Source organism: Oncorhynchus masou, chromosome 18 (genome assembly GCF_036934945.1).
Source record: "Oncorhynchus masou masou isolate Uvic2021 chromosome 18, UVic_Omas_1.1, whole genome shotgun sequence".
Taxonomy (NCBI): domain Eukaryota; kingdom Metazoa; phylum Chordata; class Actinopteri; order Salmoniformes; family Salmonidae; genus Oncorhynchus; species Oncorhynchus masou.
In genome coordinates, this window is record NC_088229.1 from 50,259,191 (window position 1) to 50,272,028 (window position 12,838).

The window sequence follows — 12,838 nt, forward strand, 5'->3', positions numbered from 1 at the left end:
GAAAATCCCACCCATAGTGATTGATTGCCAGGTTTGAAACCCTACCAGCTTTGTGACTCTCAAATATCTTGCTTCTCCCTTGACAATTGCTATTTAATTCTTAAAACCACACATTTTGACCAAAGATGGCATAACAGTCGGACGTGTATTTGTCTTATCCCGTGTAAATAGACAATTCGTATATATTTTAATCTCACTTTTTATCTACGAACTAAATATACTTTCCTGCAACCCGCCTCACCCAATGTCGTACGGATCTGATATTTATATTCCTTATAACTGGAACTTCCATCAGGAGCTAGCCAACTAACTAGCTATTAGTCTTTGTTAGCCATGGCTAGCAGTCTTCAACTTTTTAGCAAGGACACCAACCAGCTTTAGCTCAGACAATACCTGCCAGTCTGCCGAGCACGGTATCAACCCAGAGAATATCGGACTGCTTCTCTCTACCACATCACCGGATTCCTGCTGCTCTGGTTCATTACACCGGCTCATCGCAGCTAGCTAGCTGCAACCGGCTACTGTTAGCTAACGACCCTGTCCCGAAGCAAGCACCAGTTAGCCTTGAACTAGCCTCGAGCTAGGCCCGAATACCAGCTATTTCTAGGGCTACAATACCTCTTGCCAATTGGCCTGGACCCTTTATTGTCAACATGGTGCCCCGCCGATCCATCACAAGGCGGTCTGTTGACGTAATCGTCCGATGTGGTCTCAACAGGATTTTCTGTTGCGATGTCGCCGAAGACCCATCTGCAAGCCCTGGCCCGCGAGCTCTCTACTACGCCTAGCGTTGTAGTGACTACCAAACGGCTCCCTGACTCACCAATTGCTGCTCATTGGACCCTATGATCACTCGGCTACACAGCTGATGCCCCCTGGACTGTTTCAGTAACACGGTACCTCATTTTGTTTACCTGTCGGCCCCAGCCTTGAACTCCGGTCCTGTATGTACCTAACTGACCCCCTCTGCCCATTCATCGCCATATACCCGTTGTTGTCTTAGCTCTCCTGATCAACACCTGTGATTTGTTTTATGCCTCTGTAATGTCAATATGCCTTGCCTACTGCTGTATCAGCTAGTTCTTATTGTTTTATTTCACTGTAGAGCCCTCTGTCCAGGTCAAAATGCCTTACATAGCTCTTTTGTCCCACCCCGCACACATGCGGAGACCTCACCTGTCTTAACTGGTGCCCCCAGAGATGCAACCTCAGTCACTCAAAGCCTAAGTTTACCCCCGTGGTACTCACATCCTACCATACCCTTGTCTGTACATTATGCCATAAATCTATTCTACCACGCCCAGAAATCTGCTCCTTTTATTCTCTGTTCCCAACGCACTAGACAGCCAGTTCTTATAGCCGTTAGCCGTACCCTTATCCTACACCTCCTCTGATGTAGAGGTTAACCCAGGCCCTGTTGCTCCCAGTACCACACCTTTTCCCCAGGCGCTTTCATTTGTTGACTTCTGTAACCTTAAAAGCCTTGGTTTCAAGCATGTTAACATCAGAAGCCTCCTCCCTAAGTTTGTTTTATTCACTGCTTTTAGCACCCTCTGCCATCCCTGATGTCCTAGCTGTGTCTGAATCCTGGCTTAGGAATCCTGGCTCAGAATTTCCATTCCCAACTACAACATTTTCCACCAAGATAGAACTTCCTAAGGGGGTGGAGTTGCAATATATTGCAGGGAGAGCCTGCAGAGTTCTGTCATGCTATCCAGGTCTGTGCCCAAACAGTTTGAGCATCTTCTTTTAAAAATCCACCTTTCTAAAATTAAGTCTCGAACAAGTGGCAACAGTGATAGAGCCACCAGCTGTGCCCTGGACACCATATGTGAATTGATGGGTCCACGGTCAAACGACCACCCCTCATCACTCTCAAACACTCCCAAAACACTTCTGTGAGCAGGCCTTTAAAATCGACCTGGCCCGGGTATCCTGGAAGGATATTGACCTCATCCCGGCAGTAGAGGATTCCTTGTTATTCTTTAAAAGGGCTTTCCTCACCATATTACATAAGCATGCCCCATTCAAAAAATGTAGAACTAAGAACAGATATAGCCCTTGGTTCACTGCAGACCTGACTGCCCTTGACCAGCACAAAAAAATCCTGTGACATTCTGTATTAGCATCAAATCGTCCTCGCGATATGCACATTTTCCGGGAGGTTGGCAACCTATATACACAGGCAGTTAGGAAAGCAAGGGCTAGCTTTTTCAAACAAATGTTCTTCCTGTAGCAGAAACTCCAAAAAGGTCTGCGACACTGTAAAGTCCATGGAGAATGAGAGCACATCCTCCCAGCTGCCCACTGCACTGAGGCTAGGAAACACTGTCACCACCAATAAATCCACTATAATTGAGAATTTCAGTAAGCATTTTTCTATGGCTGGCCATGCATTCCACCTGGCTACCCCTACCCCGGTCAACAAGCCTGTTCAACCTCTTTCGTATCGTCTGAGATGCCTAAAGTTTGGAATGCTGCCGCAGTCATCCCCCTCTTCAAAGGGGGAGACACTCTAGACTAGAGGTCGACCGATTTAATCGGAATGGCCGATTTTTTTTTATTTTTAAATTAGGTCCGATTTCAAGTTTTCATAACAATCGGAAATCGGTATTTTTGTGTGGCAATTTCTTAATGTAATTTTTAAATATTTTTTTTTACACCTGTATATAACTTGGCAAGTCAGTTAACCTCTCTGAACCACCCATCCCGGATCGGGTATAATTGTCATCAGCAACGCTGAATAGCCTAGCGCCACAGACAAATAATATTACTAGAATATATTCATATTCATGAAATCACAAGTGCAATATTGCAAAACACAGCTTAGCCTTTTGTTAATCCACCCGTCGTCTCAGATTTTTTAATTATGCTTTACAGCGAAAGCAATACAAGAGTTTAAGTTTATCGATCGATTGCTCGACAAAACAAGTACACTTAGCATCAGGTAACTTGGTCACGAAAATCAGAAAAGCAATCAAATTAATCGTTTACCTTTGGTCTTCGGATGTTTTCACGAGACTCCCAGTTAGACAACAAATGTTCCTTTTGTTCTGTAAAGATATTTTTTATATCCAAATACCTCTGTTAATTTGGTGTGTTATGCCCAGGAATCCACCGGAAAGAGCGGTCACGACAACGCAGACAAAAATTCTAAATTATATCCATAATGTCCACAGAAAAATGTAAAACGTTTTTTTATAATCCTCAGGGTGTTTTTCAAATATCTATTCGATAATATATCAACCGGTACAGTTTGCTTTTCACTAGGACCGGGAGTAACAATGGCCGCCTTTCTCTTTTGCGCACAACTCACTGAGAGCCCCCACCTATCCACTTATGCAATGTGGTCGTTCACGCTCATTCTTCAAAATATAAGCCTGAATCTATGTCTAAAGGCTGTTGACACCTTAGGGAAGCCATAGAAAAAGGAATATGGTTGATATCCCTTTAAATGGGCAATAGGTATGCATAACAACAGAGGGGTTTCAAAAACAGGGGCACTTCCTGATTGGGTTTTCTTCTTTTCTATGATGTAACACATGGAATAATGTAGTAACCAAAAAAGTGTTAAACAAATCAAAATATATTTTAGATTATTCCAAGTAGCCACCCTTTGCCTTTACTGCTTTGCACACTCTTGGCATTATCTCAACCAGCTTCATGAGTTAGTCACGTGGAATGCATTTCAATTAACAGGTGTGCCTTGTTAATTAATTTGTGGAATTTCTTTCCCCCTTAATGCGTTTGAGCCAATCAGTTGTGTTGTGACAAGGTAGGGGTGGTATACAGAAGACCCAGAGTTACCTCTGCTGCTGAGGGTATCTTTATTAGTTACCAGCCTCAGATATTGCAGCCAAATAAACGCTTTAGAGTTCAATTAACAGACACATCTGAACATCAACTGTTCAGAGGAGTCTGCGTGAATCAGGCCTTCATGGTCGAATTGCTTTTAAGAAACCACTAACGGACACCAATATGAAGGGACTCGCTTGGGCCAAGGAACACGATCAATGGACATTAGACCAGAGGAAATCTGTCCTTTTGGTCTGAGTCGAAATTTGAGATTTTTGGTTCCAACCGCTGTGTCTTTGTGAGACGCAGATTAGGTGAACGGATGATCTCTGCATGTGTTCCCACCGTGAAGCAAAAATTAATTTGTCAAAAGTCGCAAAAGTAGTGTCCGTGGTTTAGACCGCCACGGTCCCTGATCCCATAACAGATGTTCTTGCAAACACATTGGGTTGAAAATATTGAAGTTACGGATGTTTTTTTATGTTAAGTCAATTCAAATGTATTTAAATGGACCAAATAAAATGCAAAGCAATTGCTGTAGATTGTACAGATGAGGTCCCTGAACCAGAGCCATCTAATTTAGCTAGCCTCAACCAACAGTTGGTTTTATTCATGCACGTGGCATCGGGTGGAAGCTATTGAAGTAAAGGAATATATATTTTTTTATGGTTAGTCAAAGCATTAAAAAAATACAAATATGATTGTAGAGGTCCCTGAAAATATTAGTTGGTTCGAGATGTTTGTCTTGTGGTTGCAAAACTTTTAACCTAGTTAACACTAGGTTTCAATTTCATTTTTAAGACGGCCCCTTAGTTTCAACTACACAGAATGAGCCATTGAAATTAACTTATTTTTTTAAACCGAACAGCAAAAACAAGGTGTTATTGTTCGCTATCGTCAGTGGATTCAGAATAACATTTGTCATCCAGGTATGTTCCGTTTAGGAGGTATTGACGAGCATAGTTTTATATTAAAGATTCAGACTAACTACACTGCACTCTCAGCTAGCTAGCTCGCTGTTGAATAAGCTTGCTGTCCCCAGGCTACTGTTGAGTGATCTGTTTGGCAGCTGTTATCAAGCCAGAGCCATCTAATTTAGCTAGCATACATTTACATGTGATTGGATCGGATGGCGAGTAGCAAGGGCTTGCGATCGGGATTGGATTGCATTTCTCTGTCGCTAGCTAGCTAAAATTAGTTGGCCAGAGAGCCTAATTTACCTGTCAAGTACAATGCAATCCCTCAGCTGTAAATACCAACTGTATGTATTAGCTAGCGAACACTAGCTAGCTGTGGCAGGTTAGCTTACTAGCTAGTTTTGGTTACAAGCATAGAGATTATGATGCACACCACCAATGCAGAAGTGAAATCGCTTATTAACGGGTAACGTTAGACCCATTTCACCCACTCTTTCAATGTGGACAGCTTTCTCCATTGTGTAAGATAGCCAAATTTGAACTGTAGCTACCTATGGTCTTTAAATGTAATTAGGCTAGCAACAGTGCCTTCAAAGTATTCACATTTTGTTGTTACAGCTGGAACTTAAAATGGATACAGTTTAGATGTCACTAGCCTACACACTAGCTCATGTCAGTGGATTTTATTTTTACAAATTAATAAAAAATAAAAAGCTGAAATGTCTTGAGTCAACTATTCAACACCTGTTTATAGAAAGCCTAAATAAGGTCAAGAGTACAAATTGGCCTAAGTTGCATGGACTCTGTGTGCAGGACTTGTATTGATCATAATTTTTGAATGACTACCTCATCTTTGTACCTGACACACAGAATTATCTGTAAGGTCCCTCAGTTGAGCATTGTGGTTGAATCGGTTTAACATTCAAAGACCAGGGAGGTTTTCCAATGCCTCGCAAAGAAGAGCACCTATTTGTAGCTGGGTAACAACATAAAATAAATATCTAATATCCCTTTGATCATGTTGAAGTTAATTACACTTTTGATGGAGTATCAATACACCCAGTCACTACAACGATACAGGGGATACAGTTGCCAGGGGAAGGAAACCGCTCAGGGATTTCACCATGAGGCCAATGGTGATGTCAAAACAATTAGTTTAATGGCTGTGAAATAACTGATTGTGGATCAACAATGTTTTAGCTACTCCACAATACTAACCTTTAACGAGGGAGTGATAAGGAAGTCAAAACAGAATAGAAATATTCCAAAACATGCATCCTGTTTGCAACAAGGCACTAAAATAAAACTTTAAAAAATGTGGCAAAGCAATTTAACTTTTTGTGCTGAATACAATGTGTTATGTTTGGGGCAAATCCAACAATACATCACTGAGTACCACTCTATATATTTACAAGCATGGTGGTGGATGCATCATGTTATGGGTATGCTTGTTATTTGGCAAGAACTAGGGTTTAAGATGAAAATAAGTGGATTTGAGCCAAACACAGGCAAATATTGACACAATGAGACAAGTTCTCCTTTCAGCAGGACAGTAACCTAAAAGACGAGGCCAAACATTGAAGTTGCTTACCGAGACGACATTGAATGTTCTCGAGTGGTCTAGTTACAGTTTTGACTTTAAATTGGCTTGACAATCTATGGAGAGTCTGTCTAGCAATGCTCAACAACCAACTTGACAGATCTTTAAGAATTTAGAAAATAATAAATGCGTAAATGATGCACAATCGGGGTGTGGAAAGCTCTTAGACTTTCCCAGAAAGACTCGCTGCCAAAGGTGACTAACATGTATTGACTCAGGGGTGTGAGTACTTATGTAAATTAGATATTTCTGTATTTGATTTTAAAGGAATGTGGAAAAACGAATTAAAGCATGTTTTCACTCATTATGGGTTATTGTTCTGTAGATGTGGCGCCAGGTAGCCTAGTGGTTAGAACATTGGGCCAGTAACCGAAAGGTTGCTAGATCGAATTCCCAAGTTGACAAGGTCAAAATCTGTCGTTCTGCACCTGAACAAGGCAGTTACTCCACTGTTCCTAGGTCGTCATTGTAAATACTGTTGTGTTAACTGACTTGCCTAGTTAAATTAAAAACATTTGAAGTTAATTTTTATTTACAGAACAATGGTGGAATGAGTCAATGGGTATGAATACTTTCTGAAAGCACTGAATCTTGTTAGCTAGCCAGCTAGACTTCTCCTTTTTATAGGGAACCTAGAGACTTCCGTATTGTTGGACTGCCTTCAATTCATGGCCACAGGATTTTTTTTTTTTTTTTTTTTGCTGAAGCACTGTAAGAGACAAGAGCACTGACAAAGAAATGTCCTCCCACTGTCAACGGTGTTGATTTTCAGCGAACTTAATTAACCTCTCTGGGATATGTGGGACGCTAGCGTCCCACCTGGCCAAAAGCCAGTTATAATGAAGAGCGTCAAATTCAAATTAATTACACATTCAAATGAATTCAAATTAAATCACACATGTAAGATACCTAATTTAAAGCTACACGTGTTGTGAATCCAGCCAACATGTCAGATTTCAAAAAGGCTTTTCGGCGAAAGCAAACAATGCTATTATCTGAGGGTAGCACCTCCATAAACAAAGAGAGAACATATTTCAACCCTGCAGGCTCGACACAAAGCAGAAATAAAAATATAAATCATGCCTTACCTTTGACGAGCTTCTTTTGTTGGCACTCCAATATGTCCCATAAACGTCACATGGTCCTTTTGTTCAATTAATTCCGTCTATATATATCCAAAATGTACATTTATTTGGCGCGTTTGATCCAGAAAAACACCGGTTCCCACTTGCGCAATGTGACTACAAAAAATCTCAAGTTACCTGTAAACTTTGCCAAAACATTTCAAACTACTTTTGTAATAAAACTAAAGTATTTTTTAAAGTAAATAATCAATAAAATGGAAGACTGAATGACCTGTGTTCAATACAGGAGGAAAACAAACTGACGCTACCTTTCTGGTCATGCGCCTCTATCTAACAGTACAGTACACTTGAAGTGACCCTCGTTTTGAACAAGGCAACTAAATTACACAAAGGAAAAACCTCAACCAATTTCTAAAGACTGTTGAAATCCAGTGGAAATGGTAGGAACTGCAAGAAGGTCCCTTGGAAATCTGGATTCCCAATGAAAACCCATTGAAAAGAGTGACCTCAAAGTAAAAATCTGAATGGTTTTTCCTGTGTTTCGCCTGCTACGTAAGTTCTGTTATACTCACAGACATGATTCAAACAGTTTTAGGAACTTCAGTGTTTTCTATCCAACTCTACTAATAATATGCATATCTTCTGGGGATGAGTAGCAGGCAGTTGAATTTGGGCATGCATTCCATCCGGATGTGAAAATACTGTCCCCTGTCATCAAGAAGTTAAAACGTGTAAATATTTGTTTGAACATAAGATTCAACAACTGAGACATAAACTGAACAAGTTCCACAGACATGTGACAAACAGAAATGGAATAATGTGTCCCTAACCAAAGGGGGGTCAAAAGTGAGTGTCATTGCAGCTGGTGACCACACCAGATACTAAGTACTACAGTGCGTCTCCTCATGGACTGCACCAGATTTCCCAGTTCTTGTTGTGAGATGTTACCCCGCTCTTCCACCAAGGCACCTGCAACTTCCCGGACATTTCTGGGGGGAATGGCCCAAGCCCTCACCCTCCAATCCAACAGGTCCCAGATGTGCTCAATGGGATTGAGGAGATTGAGATCCAGTTTCTTTGCCGGCAATGGCAGAACACTGACATTCCTGTCTTGCAGGAAATAGCACCCAGAACGAGCAGTATGGCTGGTAGCACTCATGCTTGAGGGTCATGTCAGGATGAGCTTGCAGGAAGGGTACCACATGAAGTTGGAGGATGTCTTCCCTGTAACGTACATCGTTGCAATGACGACAAGCTCTGTCCGACGATGCTGTGACCCACCGCCCCAGACCATGATGGATCCTCCACCTCCAAATCAATCCCGCTCCAGAGTACATGCCTCGGTGTAACGCTCATTCCTTTGACGATAAATGCAAATCTGACCATCACCCCTGGTGAGACAAAACTGTGACTCGTCAGTGAGGAGCACTTTTTGCCAGTTCTGTCTGGTCCAGCGATCGTTGGTTTGTGCCCATAGGCGACGGTGAAGTCTGATGAGGACCTGCCTTACAACAGACCTACACGCCCTCAGTCCAGCCTCTCTCAGCCTATTGCGGACAGTCTGAGCACTGATGGAGGGATTGTGCGTTCCTGGTGTAACTTTGGCAGTTGTTGCCATCCTGTACCTGTCCTCAGGTGTGATGTTCGGATGTACTGATCCTTTGCAGGTTTTACACGTGGACTGCCACTGCGAGGACGATCAGCTGTCTGTCCTGTCACCCTGTAGCGCTGTCTTAGGCATCTCACAGTACGGACATTGCAATTTATTGCCCTGGCCACATCTGCAGTCCTCATTCCTCCTTGCAGCATATCTAAAGCAAGTTCACACAGATGAGCAGGGACCCTGGGCATCTTCTTTTGCAGTTTTCAGTCAGTTGAAAGTCGAGGTTGACTGATCATGATTTTTCAACGCCGATACCGATTATTGGAGGACCTAATAAGCCGATACCGATTTATCGGCCCTTTTAAAAGAAATATCTATATTTTTGTATCAATGTATTTAGAAAATGTATTATTTATTTGTAATTATGACAATTACAACAATACTGAATGAACACTTATTTTAACATAATATAATGCGTCAATTAAATAAATTTAGCCTGAAATAAATAATGAAACATGTTCAATTTGGTTTAAATAAATCAAAAACAGTGTTGGAGGAGAAAGTAAAAGTGCAATATGTGCCATGTAAGAAAGCTAACGTTTAAGTTCCTTGCTCAGAACATGAGTACATATGAAAGCTGGTGATTCCTTTTAATGAGTCTTCAATATTCCCAGGTATGAAGTTTTAGGTTGTAGTTATTATAGAAATTTTGGACTATTTCTCTCTACCATTTGGATTTCATTACCCTTTGACCATTGGATGTTCTTATAGGCACTTTAGTATTGTCAGTGTAACAGTATAGCTTCCTTCCCTCTCCTCGCTCCTCCCTGGGCTCGAACAAGGAACACGACAGCAGCCACCCCCGAAGCAGCGTTACCAATGCAGAGCAATGGAAAAACCACAACTAGTCTCAGAGCGAGTGACTTTTGAAACGCTATTAGCGCACACCCCACTAACCAGCAAGCCATTTCACATTGGTTACACCAGCCTCATCTCGGGAGTTGATAGGCTTGAAGTCATAAACAGTGCAATGCTTGACGCACAACAAAGAGCCGCTGGCAAAACGCACGAAAGTGCTGTTTGGATGAATGCTTACGAGCCTGCTGCTGCCTACCACCGCTCAGTCAGACTGCTCTATCAAATCATAGACTTAGTTATAACATAACACACAGTAATACGAGCCTTAGGTCATTTAATATGGTCGAATCCAGAAACTATCATCTGGAAAACAAGTTTATTTTTTCAGTGAAATACGGAACCATTCCGTATTTCATCTAAGGGGTGGCATCCATTAGTCTCAATATTGCTGTTACATTGCACATCCTTCAATGTTATGTCATAATTATGCAAACTTCAGGCAAATTAGGCGGCCCAAACTGTTGCATATACACTGACTCTGCGTGCAATGAACGCAAGAGAAGTGACACAATTTCACCTGGTTAATATTTCCTGCTAACCTGGATCTCTTTTAGCTAAATATGCAGGTTTAAAAATATATACTTCTGTGTATTGATTTTAAGAAAGGCATTGATGTTCATGGTTAGGTACATATTGGAGCAACGATACGCACCGCATCGATTATATGCAATGCAGGACACGCTAGATAAATTAGTAATATCATCAACCATGTGTAGTTAACTAGTGATTGATTTGTATTTTATAAGCAGTTTAATGCTAGCTAGCAACTTAACTTGGCTTACTGCGTTCGCCTAACAGGCAGTCTCCTCGTGGAGTGCAATGAAAGGCAGGTGGTTAGAGTGTTGGACTAGTTAACTGTAAGGTTGCAAGATCAAATCCCTGAGCTGACAAGGTGAAAATCTGTCGTTCTGCCCCTGAACGAGGCAGTTAACCCACCGTTCCTAGGCCTTCATTGAAAATGAGAATGTTAACTGATTTGCCTAGTTAAATAAAGATTAAATAAAGGTGTAAAAAAAAAAAAAAAGTTAAATCGGTGTCCAAAAATACCTATTTCCGATTGTTATGAAAACTTGAAATTGGCCCTAATTAATCGGCTGACCTCTAGTTGAAAGGCCTCTTAGTGTCCTAAGTTTTCATAACTGTGACCTTAATTGCCTACCTTCTACAAGCTGTTAGTGTCTTAACGACCGTTCCACGTTCATGAATTGTTAATGGTTCATTGAACAAGCATGCGAAACGGTGTTTAAACCCTTTACAATGAAGATCTGTAAAGTTATTTGTGTTTTTACAAGTTATCTTTGAAAGGCAGGGTTTTGATAAAGGGAGGTTTATACAAATACATAGTAATTGAAAAACAAGGACTAAAAGAGATCTGCAACTGCTGTGTGTTCGATTTATGGTGTAAGAATTGTGAAAATGCTTAAGTTCAATGCATGCAGACCTACTAGCCATCTAGTTACAGTGCCATCAGAAAGTTCAAACCCTTTGACTGGGATTAAAATGGATTTAATTGTCATTTTTTTTAAACAATGATACACAGAAAATAATCTAATGTCAAAGTGGTGAAAATGTCTAACATTTGTATAAAAAAAAAGAAAAAAAAAGAAAAGAAAAAAAAAAAGATCTCGATTAGATCAGTATTCAACCCCCTGAGTCAATACATGCTAGAATCACCTTTGGCAGCAACTACAGCTGTGAGTTTTTCCAGATAAGTCTAAGAGCTTTCCACACCTGGATTGTGCAACATTTGCCATTTTTATGATTTTCAAAATACTTCAAGCTCTGTCATATTGGTTGTATGTCATTGTTAGTGTTAGGTTCTAATTTTAAAGTAAAGACCGTAAAGACAACACTAGATAGCGATTTTCAGGCCTTGCCATTGATTTTCAAGTCAAAACTAATTTTGCCACTCGGGAACAGTTACTGTCCTCTTGGTAAGCAAGTCCAGTATATATTTGTGCTTGTGTTGTAAGATTACTCTCCTGCTGAAGGGGGAATTCATCTCTGGTGGAAAGCAGACTGAACTCAGTTTTCCTCTCGGATTTTGCCTGTGCTTAGCTCCATACCATTTTTACATTTTTTTTTATCCTGAACTCCCCATTTCTTAACGATGACAAGCATACCCACAACATGATGCAGCCACCGCAATGCTTGAAAATGTGGACAGTGGTACTCAGTAATGTATTGGATTTGCCCAGAACATTACACTTTGTATTTAGGACATAAAGTTAATTGCTTTGCCAGTTTATTTTGCAGTATTATGCGACTTGTTAATAAGCAAACGTTTACTCCTGAATTTATTTAGGCTAGCCATAACCAACGTTTTGACTATTTAATGACTGAAGACATTTTAGCTTTTCTTATTAATACAATTTAAAAACAAATCTGAATTCCACTTTGACATTGTGGGGTATTGTGTATAGTCCAGTGACACAATCTCAATTTAATATTTTTTCTATTTTTATTCTGGCTCTAACACAACAAAATTTGGAAAAAGTCAATGGGTGTTAATAGTTCCTTAAGGCACTGTGTGGTCTTGTATCTAAAATGTTTCTTGTTTATAATCTCCAACATCAAATTGTGTCCTCATGACATGCAGGTGTGGCTAATATCAAATTCCTCTCTTGTATTCATGTTTGCCCACAGATTTGTCTTTGGTGGGGTGCAGGCATGCACCCAAATTAGCAACTGGGATGCCATTGCCAACACCAACATGAACATTTTCGATTGAAAACAATTGAAGGATTTTGGCGTTGGGCAACAGAGCTAGGAAGGGGCAACCCCATCCTTCATAATGGTAGGGGAAACACTGTATTAACCAAAATGCATTTCACCAAAACACATGCTCCTGAAATGATTTAGATGTGTGTAGTATTATTATTCATTGTAGCACACAAGTTAATATTTTGTATTTCCTTCA

General features: G+C 40.7%; 1 protein-coding gene across 1 annotated transcript in view; it reads left to right on the forward strand.

Moving 5' to 3' along the window:
- The first annotated feature begins 7,736 nt into the window (after window positions 1–7,736).
- taok2b (TAO kinase 2b) overlaps window positions 7,737–12,838 on the forward strand; it is a 55,055-nt gene continuing 49,953 nt past the window's right edge. The window contains exon 1 of the mRNA XM_064923562.1: window positions 7,737–12,715. Within this exon, the coding sequence (XP_064779634.1) occupies window positions 12,713–12,715 (3 nt within the window). The 5' untranslated portion in view covers window positions 7,737–12,712. The remainder of the gene's footprint in view (window positions 12,716–12,838) is intronic.